The sequence below is a fragment of the Capra hircus genome, chromosome 4, assembly GCF_001704415.2.
Source record: "Capra hircus breed San Clemente chromosome 4, ASM170441v1, whole genome shotgun sequence".
In the NCBI taxonomy this organism is placed as follows: domain Eukaryota; kingdom Metazoa; phylum Chordata; class Mammalia; order Artiodactyla; family Bovidae; genus Capra; species Capra hircus.
Window position 1 is genome coordinate 45,640,653 of NC_030811.1, and position 18,438 is coordinate 45,659,090.

Genomic DNA, 18,438 nt, shown 5'->3' on the forward strand with positions numbered 1-18,438 from the left:
AATTTTGAAAAACGAGAAACAGAATAATTGTCTCCAAACTGATTTTTCAGAAACAAGATAGTCCATATTAAGAATGTTTTATTTTCTATGTGCTTTGCAAATAGAAACCTACAACCTTGTTTTTACCTTGATATATAGACTCAAGATATGAAAAATAAAACAGATTATTTTAAAAGCACAAAATAGAAAAACTGCAAGCAGCTCTGCCTATTTTAAGACTATGACATGAAGGTAGGCTCCAGTCTACATTGTTACAAGTATTTCCCAAACCAAATGTGATTAATGTCACATTTAAATTTTTTACTAAAAAATCATGCTTTTTTTTTTACTTCATAGGTTAATATAAAAATAGATAAATCATTAAATGAGGTTGTTGCTGTAGATGTGCTATGTGCTTAGTAGCTCAGTCGTGTATGACTCTGTGACGCCATGGGCCTGCCAGGCAAGAATACTGGAGTGGGTTGCCATGCCCTACTCCAGGGGATCTTCCAAACCCAGGGATCGAACCCAGGTCTGTCTGCATTGCAGGTGGATTCTCTACCTACTGAGTCACCAGGGAAGCCCGTGGAAGTCATGAATTATGATTAATCAATAAGCTCAGATATGCAGATGACACCACCCTTATGGCAGAAAGTGAAGAGGAACTCAAAAGCCTCTTGATAAAAGTGAAAGTGGAGAGTGAAAAAGTTGGCTTAAAGCTCAACATTCAGAAAACAAAGATCATGGCATCCGGTCCCATCACTTCATGGCAAATAGATGGCGAAACAGTGGAAACAGTGTCAGAGTTTATTTTGGGGGGCTCCAAAATCACTGCAGATGGTGATTGCAGCCATGAAATTAAAAGACACTTACTCCTTGGAAGAAAAGTTATGACCAAGCTAGACAGCATATTCAAAAGCAGAGACATTACTTTGCCGACTAAGGTCCGTCTAGTCAAGGCTATGATTTTTCCAGTAGTCATGTATGGATGTGAGAGTTGGACTGTGAAGAAGGCTGAGAGCCGAAGAATTGATGCTTTTGAACTGTGGTGTTGGAGAAGACTCTTGAGAGTTCCTGGAACTGCAAGGAGATCAACCCTGGGATTTCTTTGGAAGGAATGACGCTAAAGCTGAAACTCCAGTACTTTGGCCACCTTATGCGAAGAGTTGACTCATTGGAAAAGACTCTTATGTTGGGAGGGATTGGGGGCAGAAGGAGAAGGGGATGACAGAGGATGAGATGGCTGGATGGCATCACTGACTCGATGGATGTGAATCTGAGTGAACTCCAGGAGATGGTGATGGACAGGGAGGCCTGGTGTGCTGCGATTCATGGGGTCGCAGAGTCGGACATGACTGAGCGACTGAACTGAACTGAACTGAACTAAGTAAACTTTGTAATAGGCACCTGTGACAGGTGCAGGTTGGATCTCTGGATGGGGAAGATCTCCTGGAAGAGGAAATGGCAACCCACTCCAGTGTTCTTGCCTGGAGAATCCCATGCACAGAGGAGACTGGTGGGCTAGAGTCCACAGGGTTGCAAAGGATGGGACACGACTGAAGCAACTTAGCACAGACTCACAAACTCTATAAACAATATTTTATAATATACTGATACTTCAACATACTTAATTTTTTGGCCATTAAAAAGATTTTTTAGGCAGCATCAGTGGTGTTGGATGTTGTGGGGAAAATTGTCTAAGCATGGATGACTGAGTTTTGTTCAAGAGGAAAAAAATTAAAGCTCTTTGGCAATATTAATCCCCTGAAACAAAGATTTTTATTTTAAACTTCCTAAGATATATGATCGGAGAAGGCAATGGCAAGCCACTCCAGTACTCTTGCCTAGAAAATCCCATGGATGGAGGAGCCTGGTAGGCTGCAGTCCATGGGGTCACTACGAGTCAGACACGACTGAGCGACTTCACTTAAACTTCACTTTCATGCATTGGAGAAGGAAATGCCAACTCACTCCAGTGTTCTTGCCTGGAGAATCCCAGGGATGGGGGAGCCTGGTGGGCTGCCGTCTATGGGGTCACACAGAGTCGGACACGACTGAAGCGACTTAGCAGCAGCAGCAGCAAGATAAATGATTATACATTCTACACAGGTAAGGGCCCAAATAATATAGGAAATTCTGACCCAACAAATATAAAATTAAGCTGCAATGATCTTTTCCTGAAAGATAATAGGAATTGTGTTTTCTTGCAGTTTCCTTAAATAAGTTTAAAAAATTAATAATTCAATAATTTCAATATTGACAGACACTACATCCCTACATTCTTCCAAACAATTTGAGGGCAGGAATGAGGTCACTAGAGCTCTCTAGAAGCCTGTGTTCTACTGAGTAGTCTTTTTTTTTTTTTTTTAATGTATACCATACTTATCTGTTTCAAATAGAGTTAGCATATAACCACATGTAACAATATTGCTGTATTTTTAGTTATTTTATATTTAAGGGTCCAAAATATATTCATAAAATATTACTGTTTGTGAATGTCAACCAGTTTTTAATTTATATTCTTTCGGAAACATGCCACTCTGGTCATACACGCTAAATGTATTCTGAAAATAACCAAAGATGACAATTCACAAGCAGGGTCTCACCCTCATACAGAAATTCTAATTGCCCTGAAAACCTGTAGGTTAAGTTCTCAACCTTTGAAAATGAGCAAAAATGTTCCAGAGCAGCCACTGTAGCCATGTATTTGGGCTTTCTATTTACACATTGTTTTGTATATTTATACATATTTATAGCATTAGATTTGAGACCTAAAGGTGGCCACACATTAGTCAGCTAAGTCCCATATCAAAAATAAAATGAAAAAGGAAGAGATTTTGTGATTCGAACAGCACAGACTTCAGAAACTGAATGTTCAGACATAACTCCTACATTTTTCTTTTAGAGATCATCACCATGATTATGGCTTTCAGGCAGTAGTCTATGTATCAGTTCAGTTCAGTTCAGTCACTCAATTGGGTCCGACTCTTTGTGACCCCATGAATCGCAGCACGCCAGGCCTCCCTGTCCATCACCATCTCCTGGAGTTCACTCAGACTCACGTCCATTGAGTCAGTGATGCCATCCAGCCATCTCATCCTGGGTCGTCCACTTCTCCTCCTGCCCCCAACCCCTCCCAGCATCAGAGTCTTTTCCAATGAGTCAACTCTTCGCATAAGGTGGCCAAAGTACTGGAGTTTCAGCTTTAGCATTATTCCTTCCAAAGAAATCCCAGGACTGATCTCCTTCAGAATGAATTGGTTGGATCTCCTTGCAGTCCAAGGGACTCTCAAGAGTCTTCTCTAACACCACAGTTCAAAAGCATCAATTCTTCAGTGCTCAGCCTTCTTCACAGTCCAACTCTCACATCCATATATGACCACAGGAAAAACCATAGCCTTGACTAGACGGACCTTAGTTGGCAAAGTAATGTCTCTGCTTTTGAATATGCTGTCTAGCTTGGTCATAACTTTTCTTCCAAGGAGTAAGTGTCTTTTAATTTCATGGCTGCAATCACCATCTGCAGTGATTTTGGAGCCCCCCAAAATAAACTCTGACACTGTTTCCACTGTTTCGCCATCTATTTGCCATGAAGTGATGGGACCGGATGCCATGTCTATGTATCAGTGTGTTATTAATCAAAGAGTGCAGTCCCTATCATGAACTTGGATCAGATACCATAAGCATTAACCTTGACTTTCCTCCAAAGAATCATTTTCTTTTGAAGTATTAGGCAGTTAAGGCACATTTTAACAAAAACTTACATATACTCAGCTTACAAATGGAAGCTCCACCTAGTTACAATAATATATATACCTAAGTAACGTGTCATTTACCAGTTAGGCAAACATCTCTATCTTGAGGATAAAGTTGCTTTTGAAAAGTGATTGATTATTTTCTTATTCAAAAAGAAACATCGTGTAAAAAATATTAAAGAATTATATTTGTATGAATAACCTTCAGGTACCATGTTGGCAAAGGCCCAACAGATTATATAGGTCTAGAAATTAGGAAAGAAGACTTCCCTGGAGCTCTGGGTTCTTACCCAGTGTTTCTGAGTAGGAATCATGAGGAAGGACATTAGAGTACCTTCATGATTTTTAGAAATTTCCTTCCAAGATGTATGGATCCTTGGGAGGAATCAAACCTTAAACCCCACTCAGCTACCATCTTAAACTTGTAGTTTCCAGCCTCAGAGGAATAGGACTTGGGGAAGAATGGAAAAGGAGAATGTACTGAGTGTTCTAATGCAATGTACATTTGTTGCAGGAAGGGGGTCCCTTCCAGCAACAAAGAAACTGAGATGTAGAAAAGTTAAATAATTTGCCTAAAGTCAAGAGGAACTTAAGTGGTAGATCTTCCCAAAAGGTAGCTGTCACTAGTCAATTCTCCAGAATCAAGACAATCTCCAATTTTTGGATTTCTGCCCCTAAGATCTTGAAAATGAAAGTGAATTTGCTCAGTCATGTCCGACTCTTTGCAACCCCATCAACTGTAGCCCGACCAGGCTCCTCTGTCCATGGGGATTTTCCAGGCAAGGATACTGGAGTGGCTTGCCATTTCCTTAACTCTAAATGCTCAATAAAGCTATTCCTGAACTTGGAATGTCCTCATACTATCCTCTTGGTCCACTCAAATTCTACCTAACTTGCCCCTTCTCTGAATATTTGTGTCTTCCCTAAACAGCATAGTTCAACCTCCAGTACCTTAAGCTAGTTATAACTACCTTATAAGCTAGTTATAATTAGCACATACTGTTCCTTTTCCATGCATCAGTCATATCTCACCATAGTATTTCTCCAAATCTATGACTAAATTCAGCAAATTTAGATTAATGAAAAAAACCATATACTAGTTTTCAGAGGAGACTGTCAAAAAATGACATTATCTATAATTGGGAAGTTGGCAAATATAGTTGGGAAGTACATTTATACTTGTAAAGTACATTTATACTTATTGAAAAGTACAGAAAGAGAAGTAGGGAAATGTGGGTTGAATATGTCCCTCAAAAATTCATCTGCTGAGGTCCTAACTCCCCAGCATACCTCAGGATGTAATGTTACTTGGAGGTAAAGTCTTTACTCAAGTAATCAAGTTAAAAAGAGCTCATTAGTATTAGCCTTAATCCATATGGCTGGTTTTGCTAGGAAAAGGGAAAATCTGGAGGCAACCTCACACACAGAATGCAATGCAAAGATGAAGACAGAAATTGGGGTGATGCTTCTACAGGCCAAGGAGTGCCAAAGGCTGCCAGCTAGCCACTACAAGCTAGATGAGTGGCATGGAACCTATCCCCTCTCACAGCTTTCTGAAGGCATCAATCCTGTTGGCACCTTGATCTCCAACTTCTAGCTTCTAGAACTGTGAGACTAAACTTCTGTTCTTTAAGTCCCAGTTTGTGATGCTTTGTTATGGTACCTTTAGCAAAGTAATACAAGAAAATAAGGGAAGAAGGTTTTGGATAAATCACACAGTGAAATGTCATATTTAAAAACTGTTAGGGGAGGACTTCTCTGGTTGCTCAGCGGTAAAGAATCCACCTGTCAATGCAGAAGACATGGGTTCAATCCCTTATCGGGGATTTCACATGCCATGGAGCAACTAAGCCTGTGTGCCACAACAAGAGAAGCCACTGCAATGCGAAGCCCATGCCCTGCAACTAGAGAGTAGCCCCCACTCGCCACAACTAGAGAAAAACCCACACAGCAATGAAGACCCAGCATAGCCAAAAATAAATAAAAATTTATATTAAAAGATAACTGTTCATTAAGGCTCAATAAAGCCTTCCTTCCCTGGTGGCTCAGATGGTAAAGAATCTGCCTGCAATGAAGGAGACCCAGGTTCAATCCCTGGATTGGGACGATTCCCTAGAGAGGGCATTGGCTTCCCACTCCAGTACACTTGCCTGGAAAAGTCCATGGACAGAGGAGGCTGGCAAGCTGCATACAGTTCAGAGGAGGCTGGCAAGCTACATAGAGTCCATGGGGTCGGAAAGAGTCAGACATGACCGAGTGATTAACACTTAAAAAAAAAAAAACCTGTTAGGAAAGTGTAGTCTACTATCACATAGGATGACAACACTTGTTACTGATCTTTAATAAAGTTACTAGTGAAGAGGAGAGGGAGCCAGGAGGGTAGGGGATGTGTACAACACAACTGGCTTAAAGTACAATAATTAATTGAAGGCTTTTTCCTGGGATTGCTTTCAGGTGTTTTAAATCTGTCTTTCACCATGCATATTTTTAACCCAGTTTTTAAAGAGAAACCTGTATGTTAAACATTTGATGAATGTGTTACAAATTTGGCATTATGACATTAACGGGTCCCATCACTTCATGGCAAATAGATGGGGATAAAGGAGAAATGGTGACAGATTTTATTTTCTTGGGCTCCAAATTCACTGCAGACAGTGACTGCAGCCACGGAATTAAAAGACACTTGCTCCTTGGAAGAAAAGCCATGACAAACCTAGACAGAGTATTAAAAAGCAGAGACATTACTTTGCTGACAAAGGTCTGTATAGTCAAAGCTATGGATTTTCCAGTAGTCATGTATGGATATGAGAGTTGGATCATAAAGAAGGCTAAGCATCAAAGAACTGATGCTTTCTAACTGTGGTGCTAGAGAAGACTCTTGAGAATCCCTTGGACAGTAAGGAAATCAAACCAGTCAATTCTAAAGGAAATCAATCCTGAATATTCATTGGAAGGACTGATGTTGAAGCTCCAATACTTTGGCCACCTGATGTGAAGAGCCAACTGACTGGAAAAGACCCTGATGCTGGGAAAGACTGAAGGCAGGAGGAGAAGGGAGCGACACAGAATGAGATGGCTGGATGGCATCACTGACTTAATGGACACGAGTCTGAGCAAATTCCAGGAGGTAGGGAAGGTAAGGAGGTGAGGTTAGGTAGGGAAGGTAAGGAGGAGGTAAGGACAGGGAAGTCTGGCTGGAGTCCACGGGGTCACAGTCAGACACAACTGAACGACTGAACAACAACAAAGCATGTGAGTTTTCTGGGTCATGTTTTTATAGGAAAGGAAATGTGTGCTCAATATTGTTCTTACAATTTCTCTTGACCCTGCCAGTAGTATCAGTTCACAGAAAGATTTATTTTTAAAACTGAGGCTCCCTTATTACACAGTGCTCTATTTTCCCCCATTAGAACTTGGTAGACCAGGGACTTTTATATATTCAGGGGCTTTTATTTACTCTGTCATATAATTGTGTTTCAAATCCATTCACACACAATTTCTCTTGACCCTGTCAGTAGTATCAGTTCACAGAAAGATTTATTTTTAAAACTGAGGCTCCATTATTACACAGTACTCTATTTTCCCCCATTAGAACTTGGTAGACCAGGGACTTTTATATATTCAGGGGCTTTTATTTACTCTGTCATATAATTGTGTTTCAAATCCATTCACAGCCCTAAGGTTTTACTCAATGTCTTCTCCTGACAAAATATTTTCCATCTTCCCAATTTGTAGCAAACCATATACAAAAACTGAAAGTATGTTTTAGCTTTATAATAGTATCTTTTTTCTTAAGAAAATTATACCATAGCCTTCCTAAAGCCTTTTATACAGAAATAAAACCAATAACCATATTTGATAACAAATAAGAAAATGAAGGCACTGGTCAGAAGATACTGAAAATTTCAGAAAAAAATATATTGAAATATATGTCATGAACAAAGGAAGCTCTTGTCCTTTGCTTTCAACTTTCAATGTACTCAGTTTTCAAAATAAATAGGAAAAAACTGCCTTGCCATATTTTTCTCCAGAATTATTTATAAATTGCATACCCTGTTCTCCAAATTCCAAGTATTTCAAAGGAAAGGACATGTTTCAGATGATACCTATATTTCACATAGCTTGGTATCTGGGTACACCAAAGGATTTGATTTCTATTATGAACACATTAATAATACACACAAAGGACATTATTTCCTCTGAAGTCTTCAAAGTACCCAACAATTATTAATTAAGCTACTATCATTTAAGAAGAAACAAAACTTTTAAAATTAGAACTGCCTAAAATTAGTAGTGCACTCAATATGCCAGCAAATTTGGAAAACTCAGAAGTGGCCACAGGACTGGAAAAGGTCAGTTTTCATTCCAATCCCAAAGAAAGGCAATGCCAAAGGATGCTCAAACTACCGCACAATTGCACTCATCTTACACGCTAGTAAAGTAATGCTCAAAATTCTCCAAGCCAGGCTTCAGCAATACGTGAACCGTGAACTTCCAGATGTTCAAGCTGGTTTTAGAAAACACAGAGGAACCAGAGATCAAATTGCCAACATCCACTGGATCATGGAAAACAGAAAAACATATATTTCTGCTCTATTGACTATGCCAAAGTCTTTGACTGTGTGGATCACAATAAACTGTGGAAAATTCTGAAAGAGATGGGAATACCAGACCACCTGACCCACCTCTAGAGAAACCTGCATGCAGGTCAGGAAGCAACAGTTAGAACTGGACATGGAACAACAGACTGGTTCCAAATAGGAAAAGGAGTACATCAAGGCTGTATATTGTCACCCTGCTTATTTAACTTATATGCAGAGTACATCATGAGAAACACTCGGCTGGAAGAAGCACAAGCTGGAATCAAGACTGCTGGGAGAAATATCAATAACCTCAGATATGCAGATGACACCACCCTTATGGCAGAAAGTGAAGAAGAACTAAAGAGCCTTTTGATGAAAGTGAAAGAGGGGAGTGAAAAAGTTGGCTTAAAGCTCAACATTCAGAAAACTAAGATCATGGCATCTGGTCCCGTCACGTCATGGCAAATAGATGGGGAAACAGTGGCTGACTTTATTTTTCTGGGCTCCAAAATCACTGCAGATGGTGACTGCAGCCATGAAATTAAAAGATGCTTATTCCTTGGAAGGAAAGTTATGACCAACCTAGATAGCATATTCAAAAGCAGAGACATTACTTTGCTAACAAAGGTCCGTCTAGTCAAGGCTATGGTTTTTCCAGGGGTCGTGTATGGATGTGAGAGTTGGACTGTGCAGAAGGCTGAGCGCCAAAGAATTGATGCTTTTGAACTGTGGTGTTAGAGAAGACTCTTGAGAGTCCCTTGGACTGCAAGGAGATCCAATCAGTCCATTCTAATGGAGATCAGTCCTGGGTGTTCATTGGAAGGCCTGATGCTAAATCTGAAACTCCAATACTTTGGCCACCTCATGCGAAGAGTTGACTCATTGGAAAAGACTCTGATGCTGGGAGGGATTGTGGGCAGGAGAAGAAGGGGATGACAGAGGATGAGATGGCTTGATGGCATCACCGACTCGACGGACATGAGTTTGAGTGAACTCCGGGAGTTGGTAATGGACAGGGAGGCCTGGAGTGCTGCAATTCATGGGGTCGCAAAGAGTCGGACTCGACTGAGTGACTGAACTGAACTGAACTGAAAATTAGTCGTTAGTTATGGTCTGAAAAGGTAGTTGAAAGTGCCACTGACTTTTCATCTAGCTGAGGCACTGAGCCCACCTTTTACTCTACAAGAAAATACTGCAACTTTCCAACTACTTATTTTTCTCTTTTTTCTCCTTTTCTCATTCCTACCACTTATTTGATTTGGCTTTTCCTTCAGCTGGCTTGTGACACCCATTCAAAACTAGAGATTCCTCTGCTATGTTCCCTCTTTTGCCATTTCCAGTCACAAAACAGAAAACAAATCAAATGCTTCTCTGAAATAGCTCTTTAAGAAAAAAAAATATATATAGTTTTCATTATTAACCTCTGCAGTAAAGACTGTAGCATGTTGTCTGCAAACATTTATCAACAATGTTTGTATCTTAATTCCCAAGGTATAAACTTTTGCAAGGCAAGCCATGTTTAATTATAAAATACTTTAGGCTCATAAAAAGTTAAAAAGCCAGAACAAAACACTCATGTACTTACTATCCAACTTAACAATTTGGTTTTCAAAAAAATGCTGACATATTTTTAAAATTTAAGTGTCTTTTGTATAAGTTTTACTGTTTATATTATTGCTCATTTTCATTTTGTTTTTAAAGCCATAGCTTGTAAGTATACTTATATGCTGTTGCTTTGAAACATTATTTTTAATGCACCTTAATGGTATATTGTTGTTGCTTAGTCACTCAGTCACATTCAACTCTTTTATGACCCTATGGCCTATATCCCGCCAGGCTCCTCTGTCCAAGGGATTTTCTGGGATTAGTGGAGTGGGTTGCCATTTTCTCCTCAGAGGATCTTCCTGACCCAGGGATCCAACCCACGTCTCCTACCCTGCAAGAGGATTCTTTACCACTGAGCCATCATGGAAGCCCCAAAGGTACATTACAAACTGTATTACAAATTTCTAGATGGAACTTACCTTTATTAACTGAAATCTTATCAGAACTTCGTAAACCTCTAGAAACTGGGAAATACTCCATGTGTCTGTGTATATTTTTAGCAAGAAAAATTAATCTGTAGCTTTCATTAACTTTCTCCAAAGAATCTCTGACTCTGTCCTCACAAAACAAACTAACAATGAGCTAAAAGAAAACATAACTTTATAAGAAAACTGGATAAAACCTGAAATAAAATACCCCGACCAAATTTTTCCCATTATGAAAGCAGATTACCCCCCTGAATAATAAATGTTTATTACTTTAAAGAAAACAGTAATTTAACATAAAGGTCATTTTGCTATGACAAGAATATTATGGATACATATTATAAAAGGAACAACATAGTAAGTTTCTGAATTTTTTCTTCCCATAAGTAAAATCTTTCCAACCTCACAGTATAGTATACTTAATACTTGACAGTGCCTGGTAGTATAAATTTGTGATTCATGATGGTAAATATATCTGATGTAGCAAGCTCTGCGTGAACTACTGGGACTTGGTAAAAATTGGTTATACATAGTGTTTTGATACCCTGGCCGTTCAGTACTATAGCAATTAAGGATCCAAAAAGTGTTTATTTTGAAAGATGAAAATGAAAAAGTCTTGCTTAAGGACAAAATAAATGGCAGTTAAAATATTTATTTCAAAATAAATAAGTGTTTAAACTTACTTTTTATAAAATGAAAAAGGAATTCAGATTTTCTTCTTTAATTTAGAGCAAAAATCAACCATCAAAAAAAGGCATAGAGGGTACACTTTTGGTAAGAAAATAAAAATAATGGAACATTTTAGTGAGTTACATAAAATGTTTCAGTCGTAGAGTAGTAACCTAGATAATACAGACATAATAAGCTACAGTTCCTCTTAGTCCTCAACATACATTTCTTACCCTTTGTTACAGCAAAAAGCAAAATTATGGTGTCAGAAATTCACCCAACGAAACTGTCCTCACACACTGCTACTTGTTTATACTTAGGAAATAATAGAAGTAGAGAAAGTAGAAAAACAATAGAAAAAGAGAAAAATGAGACTCAAGTCATAAATGTAAAATATACCCAGTATGAAACCTGGACACTACGATCAGTAGAGATGTTCAAATTCCAAATGCTTTCCTCACTCTTACTTTTCTGTAAAGTGCTCTAATCTCCAGCTGCTTCTGCTGTTGAATGTGAAATCCTTGAGGGCAGCAAGTCCTGTCTATTCTCCTCAACACTGCACATGCAGTGCCTGACACAAGGGAGAAAATAAATACCATTCATGAAAACAAATACAAGAAAAGCCAGTGATCTGGGGACTGGGATGGGAGGCAGGCGTGGAGAATAGAAAACAGAACAAAAAAAAGTGAAATAACACTTGTAAGAAGTCACATTGTCATATCAGAAGAAATTTAAGTAGAATGATATGGACATTTTTATTTAATACTTGTTAAGGCTTCCCATTTTCTCATTTGAAAAGTCCCTGATGCTGGAAAAGACTGAAGGAGGAAGGAGAAGGGGATGACAGAGGATGAGATGTTTGGATGGCATCACCGACTCAATGGACATGAGTTTGAGTAAGTTCCAGGAGTTGGTGATGGACAGGGCTGGGCTGCAGTCCATAGGGTCGCAAAGAGTTGGACATGACTGAGCAACTGAACTGAACTGAACTGAAGGTTTCCCTGGTGGCTCAGACGGTAAAGAATCTGCCTGCAATGCAGGAGACCCAGATTCAACCCATGGGTCAGAAAGATCTCCTGGAGGAGGGCATGGTAACCCACTCCTGTATTTTTGCCTGGAAAACCCCATGGACAGAGGAGTCTGGTGGGCTATAGTCCATGGAGTCACAAAGAGTTGGACAAAACTGTGCAACTAACACTTTTACTTTTCAAGGCTTCACCTAGCCTTAAATTCCAAAACAATTCCTAATAGTAGCACTGAAGAATACTTTTTAGAAGCTCTTTAACTTGCTATTATTTTGTAAAAACAAACAAAAACACTTTGGAAAAGTTTAAATAATGAACTCATTCAGGCAAAAAGATACATGCATTAAAAAGTCCTGTAGGAACATGCGGTTTTCTCTGAGAACTGGAAAGCCTGATGCAATAAGATAGGAGCTTTTCTTTTTCACTATATATGATTTTGCACTGTGTAAATGTTGTTATAATTAATATGTATATTTTATAGTAAAATACAAGAAAATATCTATTTTTAAGTATTTTAAAAGTCAAGAAGAAACTTAGAAATTACAATCTCCTGAGAATATATTGATGACTGATAATATTGCTTAATACTGTACTTCCTACTTATTCTCCTTACTAAAATATTGAAGTACTGAAACAGACAGAAAATGAGATATACATTAGTGTGACCCAAAGCAGGAAAATAATATTCATACTTAAGAAACAGAAAATTCCAAAAGCTAAAACTGCAAAGATCTAAGAAAAAGAAATGCAAAAAAAAAAAAAAAAAAAAAGCTGTGAAAAGAAGGGAAGCAAAAAGCAAAGGAGAAAAGGACAGATATACCCATTTGAATGCAGAATTCAAAAGAATAGCAAGGAGAGATAAGAAAGCCTTCCTCTGGGATCAATGCAAAGAAATAGAGGAAAACAATAGAATGGGAAACACTAGAGATCTCTTCAAGAAAATTAGAGATACCAAGGGAACATTTCATGCAAAGATGGGCTTAATAAAGGACAGAAATGGTAGGGACCAACAGGCAGAACATATTAAGAAGAGGTGGCAAGAATATAAAGAACTATACAAAAAAGATCTTCATGACCCAGATAATCACGATGGTGTGATCACTCACCTAGAGCCAGACATCCTGGAATGTGAAGTCAAGTGGGCCTTAGGCAGCATCACTACGAACAAAACTAGTGGAGGTGATGGAATCCCAGTTGAGCTATTTCAATCCTGAAAGACGATGCTGTGAAAGTGCTGCACTCAATATGCCAGCAAATTTGGAAAACTCAGCAGTGGCCACAGGACTGGAAAAGGTCAGGTTTCATTCCAATCCCAAAGAAAGGCAATGCCAAAGAACGCTCAAACTACCACACAATTGCACTCATCTCACACGCTAGTAAAGTAATGCTCAAAATTCTCCAAGCCAGGCTTCAGCAATATGTGAACCTTGAACTTCCTGATGTTCAAGCTGGTTTTAGAAAAGGCAGAGGAATCAGAGATCAAATTGCCAGCATCCACTGGATCATCGAAAAAGCAAGAAAGCTCCAGAAAAACATGTATTTCTGCTCTATTGACTATGCCAAAGCCTTTGACTGTGTGGATCACAAGAAACTGGAAAATTCTTCAAAAGATGGGAATACCAGGCCACCTGACTTGCCTCTTGAGATACCTGTATGCAGGTCAGGAAGCCAACAGTTAGAACTAGACATGGAACAACAGACTGGTTCCAAATAGAAAAAGGAGTATGTCAAGGCTGTATATTATCACCCAGCTTATTTAACTTATATGCAGAGTACATCATGAGAAATGCTGGGCTGGATGAAGCACAAGCTGGAATCAAGCTTGCTGGGAGAAGTATCAATAACCTCAGATATGCAGATGATACCACGCTTACGGCAGAAAGTGAAGAACTACAGAGCCGCTTGATGAAAGTGAAAGAGGAGAGTGAAAAAGCTGGCTTGAAGCTCAACATTTAGAAAACGAAGATCACAGCATCCGGTCCCATCACTTCATGGCAAATAGATGGGGAAACAGTGGAAACAGTGGCTGACTTTATTTTTCTGGGCTCCAAAATCACTGCAGATGGTAATTGCAGCCATGATATTAAAAGACACTTACTCTTTGGAAGGAAAAAATTATGACCAACCTAGATAGCATATTAAACAGCAGAGACATTACTTTGCCAGCAAAGGTCCGTCTAGTCAAGGCTATGGTTTTTTCAGTGGTCATGTATGGATGTGAGAGTTGGACTGTGAAGAAAGCTGAGCACCGAACAATTGATGCGTTTGAACTATGGTGTTGGAGAAGACTCTTGAGAGTCCCTTGGACAGCAAGGAGATCCAACCAGTCCATCCTAAAGGAGATCAGTCCTGATTGTTCACTGGAAGGACTGATGTTGAAGCTGAAAGTCCAATACTTTGGCCACCTGATGCGAAGAGCTAACTCATCTGAAAAGACCCTGATGCTGGGAAAGATTGAGGGCAGGAGGAGAAGGGGAGGATGTCGAAGATGAGATGGTCGGATGGCATTACTGACTCAATGGACATGGGTTTGGGTGGATTCCGGGAGTTGGTGATGGACAGGGAAGCCTGGCATGCTGCGGTTCACAGGTTGCAAAGAGTTGGACATGACTGAGCGACTGAACTGAATCTGCTGATTATCAGTAATCTTTATTTGTGAATATGTTCAAATTCAGGAGTTTGAAGTTTTTCACAAAAAAGAGAACTATTACTAATTTAGGGGAACCAGGTAATGACAAACTCAAAAACAAATAAAACCTAGTTGCTCATAAGGAATCCTTTTTTATCATTTTAACAATTATCTCACTAGATACATACATATAGAATACTATAGGACATTATTACAGGTTGATGGCCATAATATTATAAACTGTCATTTTTAACCCTGTTATTTTTTTTTAATCTGTTAATAAAACATCTGTTAATCTGTTAACTACAAAACATCTTTAAAAACATGGTTCTTGAATGATGTATATACACCAGTTTAGTAACAACCAACATTCTAAAAAGTGTTAGTCAAAGAGCTTTCAAATGAACACAATTTCGGTATCACCTTTAATACATTTAAGTTATATCCATTCTAGGACTAGAAACAGCATTCTTTGATGGTGGCTCACTATAAGATATTGTATTGGAAATATGTAGGTTAAGCAACTGCTGCTTATGATATGCATCATTTTCCTGGTTGGCGTGTTCATCCACAGATTTCCTTATACAGCTCTTTAGTTCATCAATTCCTTCTCCAGTAACTGCAGAGATGGGGATGATGTGCTGGAATTCCACAGTCTTCTTTGGAATCATGTTTTTTTCAAATAAATGCAAAAATTCTGAAACAACACAGATATAAGCCGATTTTCATTGTCTTTGAAAATAAGTCAAAACTATGCTAGAGGTTTCATTGTAAACCAAAAACTTAGTTTTTCTTTTTTTCCTTCTCTAATAAGCTCTTAGCACCTTTGGTTTCTTGGTAAGGTTCTTGGCACATGAATGGTGGTCAGTAAATATTTGTTGCTAAGACACTGTAGTCGTGTCCGACTCTGTGCAACCCCCATAGACAGCAGCCCACCAGGCTCCCCCGTCCCTGGGATTCTCCAGGCAAGAACACTGGAGTGGGTTGCCATTTCCTTCTCCAATGTATGAAAGTGAAAAGTGAAAGTGAAGTTCCTCAGTCGTGTAAATATTTGTTACATGACTATATTTTAAACTGAATGAAGTATAAGTTCCCAGGTAATGGTGCAATGGTAAAATAAATTTGCCTGACAATACAGAAGAGACAGGAGACAGGGATTCAATCCCTGAGTTAGGAAGATACCCTGAAGTAGGAAACGGCAACCTACTCTAGTATTCTTGCCTGGAAAAATTCTATGGACAGAGGAGTCTGGTGGATTATGGTCCATGGGGTTACAAAGAACTGGACACGACTGAGCACACAACGCTCCAATCAAAAGATAAATCCCGCAAGATGATTTACTTACAGAAGCAGCAAGTTTTGTTTTGGGGCGTTCAATAAAGTAAGGCAACACAGACTCTCTGAGAGAACTTTTCTATAAAAATAAACTCATTTGTGACTTGGGATATTCTAGTTGGCTTCAGCACACAGGTGACCTTTAACTATCCAAATTTAGAGACTTATCATCACTGGTACTAGGAGCCATACTAAAATTGAAAACAGTTCAAGGAGAGATCATTTTAGATGAATCCAATATTTCACCCCACTGGGACTGACAACCATTAGACAACTTTTGCTTCTTCTCTGCTACCAAGGCAACAGAAGGGAGGATGGCATACTGATGGGATGGATCAACACTGGTATCACCTGGAAAGGCTGGCTAGAAGGGATTAACCAAATCAATACAAAGCTTGGTTTCTGGGATTCATTTACCCTCAAGGAAAAGAGAGGCTAATTTGGAAGTTATCACTGAGATGACTATACTGTTTTTATGATAGGCCAAAATAGCCACAAACTCCTGAGTTTCCCTCCTCTTGTGGTACTTCTTCTGAAAATTCCCTTTTCTGCAAGATCAACCAGTGAACAGATCTAATGACCTCATAAAACAAATGACATTAAGGAATAAAGACTTTATTATTTATAAATATTTTGAGGAACATTTATACCCTCAAAGTAACTTATTAACTCAAGGGCAGGCCCAATATATATATATAAGGATTTTTGCAAGAAAAGAGAGAATTTTCTGGTACTGTCTGATAGTCCTAGTACATTATAATTTATTTTCCTCAATTTTTATCTCAAGGATAAAAACAGGTTAAGTCTATTTAAAAAACATGTTAACCACTTACCTTCCATCGTACTTTTCTCATTTGTGCAAAAGGTCCTCTACTAGACTCAGAAAAATGAAAGCATCATCTCTATACAGTAGAGTTTGTTCTTCAAACGTCAATATTCAAAACTATGAAGAATCCCTTTAAATTCCTTTATACAAAGTGGTCCATTTAGGGACCAATTTCACACAAATACTTTAGAAGTAACAGTATCTTTTATTCTGTGCCACACATACAACTCAAGTTCTTTTTAGAAGATTGATACTCTCCAGAGATCTATAGACATGGCACTGCAAAGATACATATCTCTTTAGAACTACCAGCTCAGTTTTTAAATTCATAATGTACTAGGGGAATGAAGTTCTAGAACTTGTGAAATAAGTTAAAAGTGAAAAGACTTCATAAATATATGCTGACTTTTTCCTCTTCTGATCCAAATCCCATTAACTCTTTAAGAGCCCAGTTTTACTTCTTGATGATGCCTGAACTTTTCAGCTCAAATTAAATCTTTCTTCCCTTCTATGTCCTATAACAGATTGTCCATATCACATTTAGAAGTTTCATATGGTATGTGTTCTTTCTTCAAACACACTTGTTTTTTTTAAGAGGAACAGGTTTCAGTTTTTTTCCCCACTGATTACAGTACACCTAAAGTCTCTGCAAATAGTAGGTATTCATTAGTTCAGTTCAGTTCAGTTCAGTTGCTCAGTTGTGTCCGACTCTTTGTGACCCTGTGAACTGCAGCATGCAAGGCCTCACTGTCCATCACCAACTCCCAGAGTTTGGCCAAACTCATGTCCATTGAGTAGGTGATGCCATCCAACCATCTCATCCTCTGTCGTCCCCCTCTCCTCCTGCCCTCAATCTTTCCCAGCATCAGGGTCTTTTCCAATGAGTCAGCTCTCCGCATCAGGTGGCCAAAGTATTGGACTTTCAGCTTCAACATCAGTCCTTCCAATGAACACCCAGGACTGATCTCCTTTTGGATGGACTGGTTGCATCCCCTTGCAGTCCAAGGGACTCTCAAGAGTCTTCTCCAACACCACAGTTCAAAAGCATCAATTCTTCAGCACTCAGCTTTCTTTATAGTCCAACTCTCACATCCATACATGACCACTGGAAAAACCATAGCCTTGACTAGATGGACCTTTGTTGGCAAAGTAATGTCTCTGCTTTTGAATATGCTATCTAGGTTGGTCATAGCTTTCCTTCCAAGGAGTAAGCGTCTTTTAATATCATGGCTGCAATTACCATCTGCAGTGATTTTGGAGCCCAGAAAAATAAAGTCAGCCACTGTTTCCCCATCTATTTGCCATGAAGTGATGGGACCGGATGCCATGATCTTCATTTTCTGAATGTTGAGCTTTAAGCAAACTTTTTCATTCCCTTCTTTCACTTTCATCAAGAGGCTCTTTAGTTCTTCTTCACTTTCTGCCATACGGGTGGTGTCATCTGCGTATCTGAGGTTATTGATATTTCTCCCAGAAAGCTTGATTCCAGCTTGTGCTTCTTCCAGCCCAGCGTTTCTCATGATGTACTCTGCATATAAGTTAAATAAGCAGGGTGACAATATATAGCCTTGACGTACTCCTTTTCCTACTTGGAACCAGTCTGTTGT

The 18,438-nt window shown here is 39.0% G+C and overlaps 1 protein-coding gene across 3 annotated transcripts in view; it reads right to left on the reverse strand.

Moving 5' to 3' along the window:
* Window positions 14,670-18,438, reverse strand: part of GTPBP10 (GTP binding protein 10) — a 28,153-nt gene continuing 24,384 nt past the window's right edge. For all 3 annotated transcript variants that reach the window (XM_013963379.2, XM_005679309.2, XM_018047058.1), the window contains exon 10: window positions 14,670-15,367. In XM_013963379.2, coding sequence (XP_013818833.2) covers window positions 15,105-15,367 — 263 coding nt within the window. In that variant the 3' untranslated portion in view covers window positions 14,670-15,104. The remainder of the gene's footprint in view (window positions 15,368-18,438) is intronic.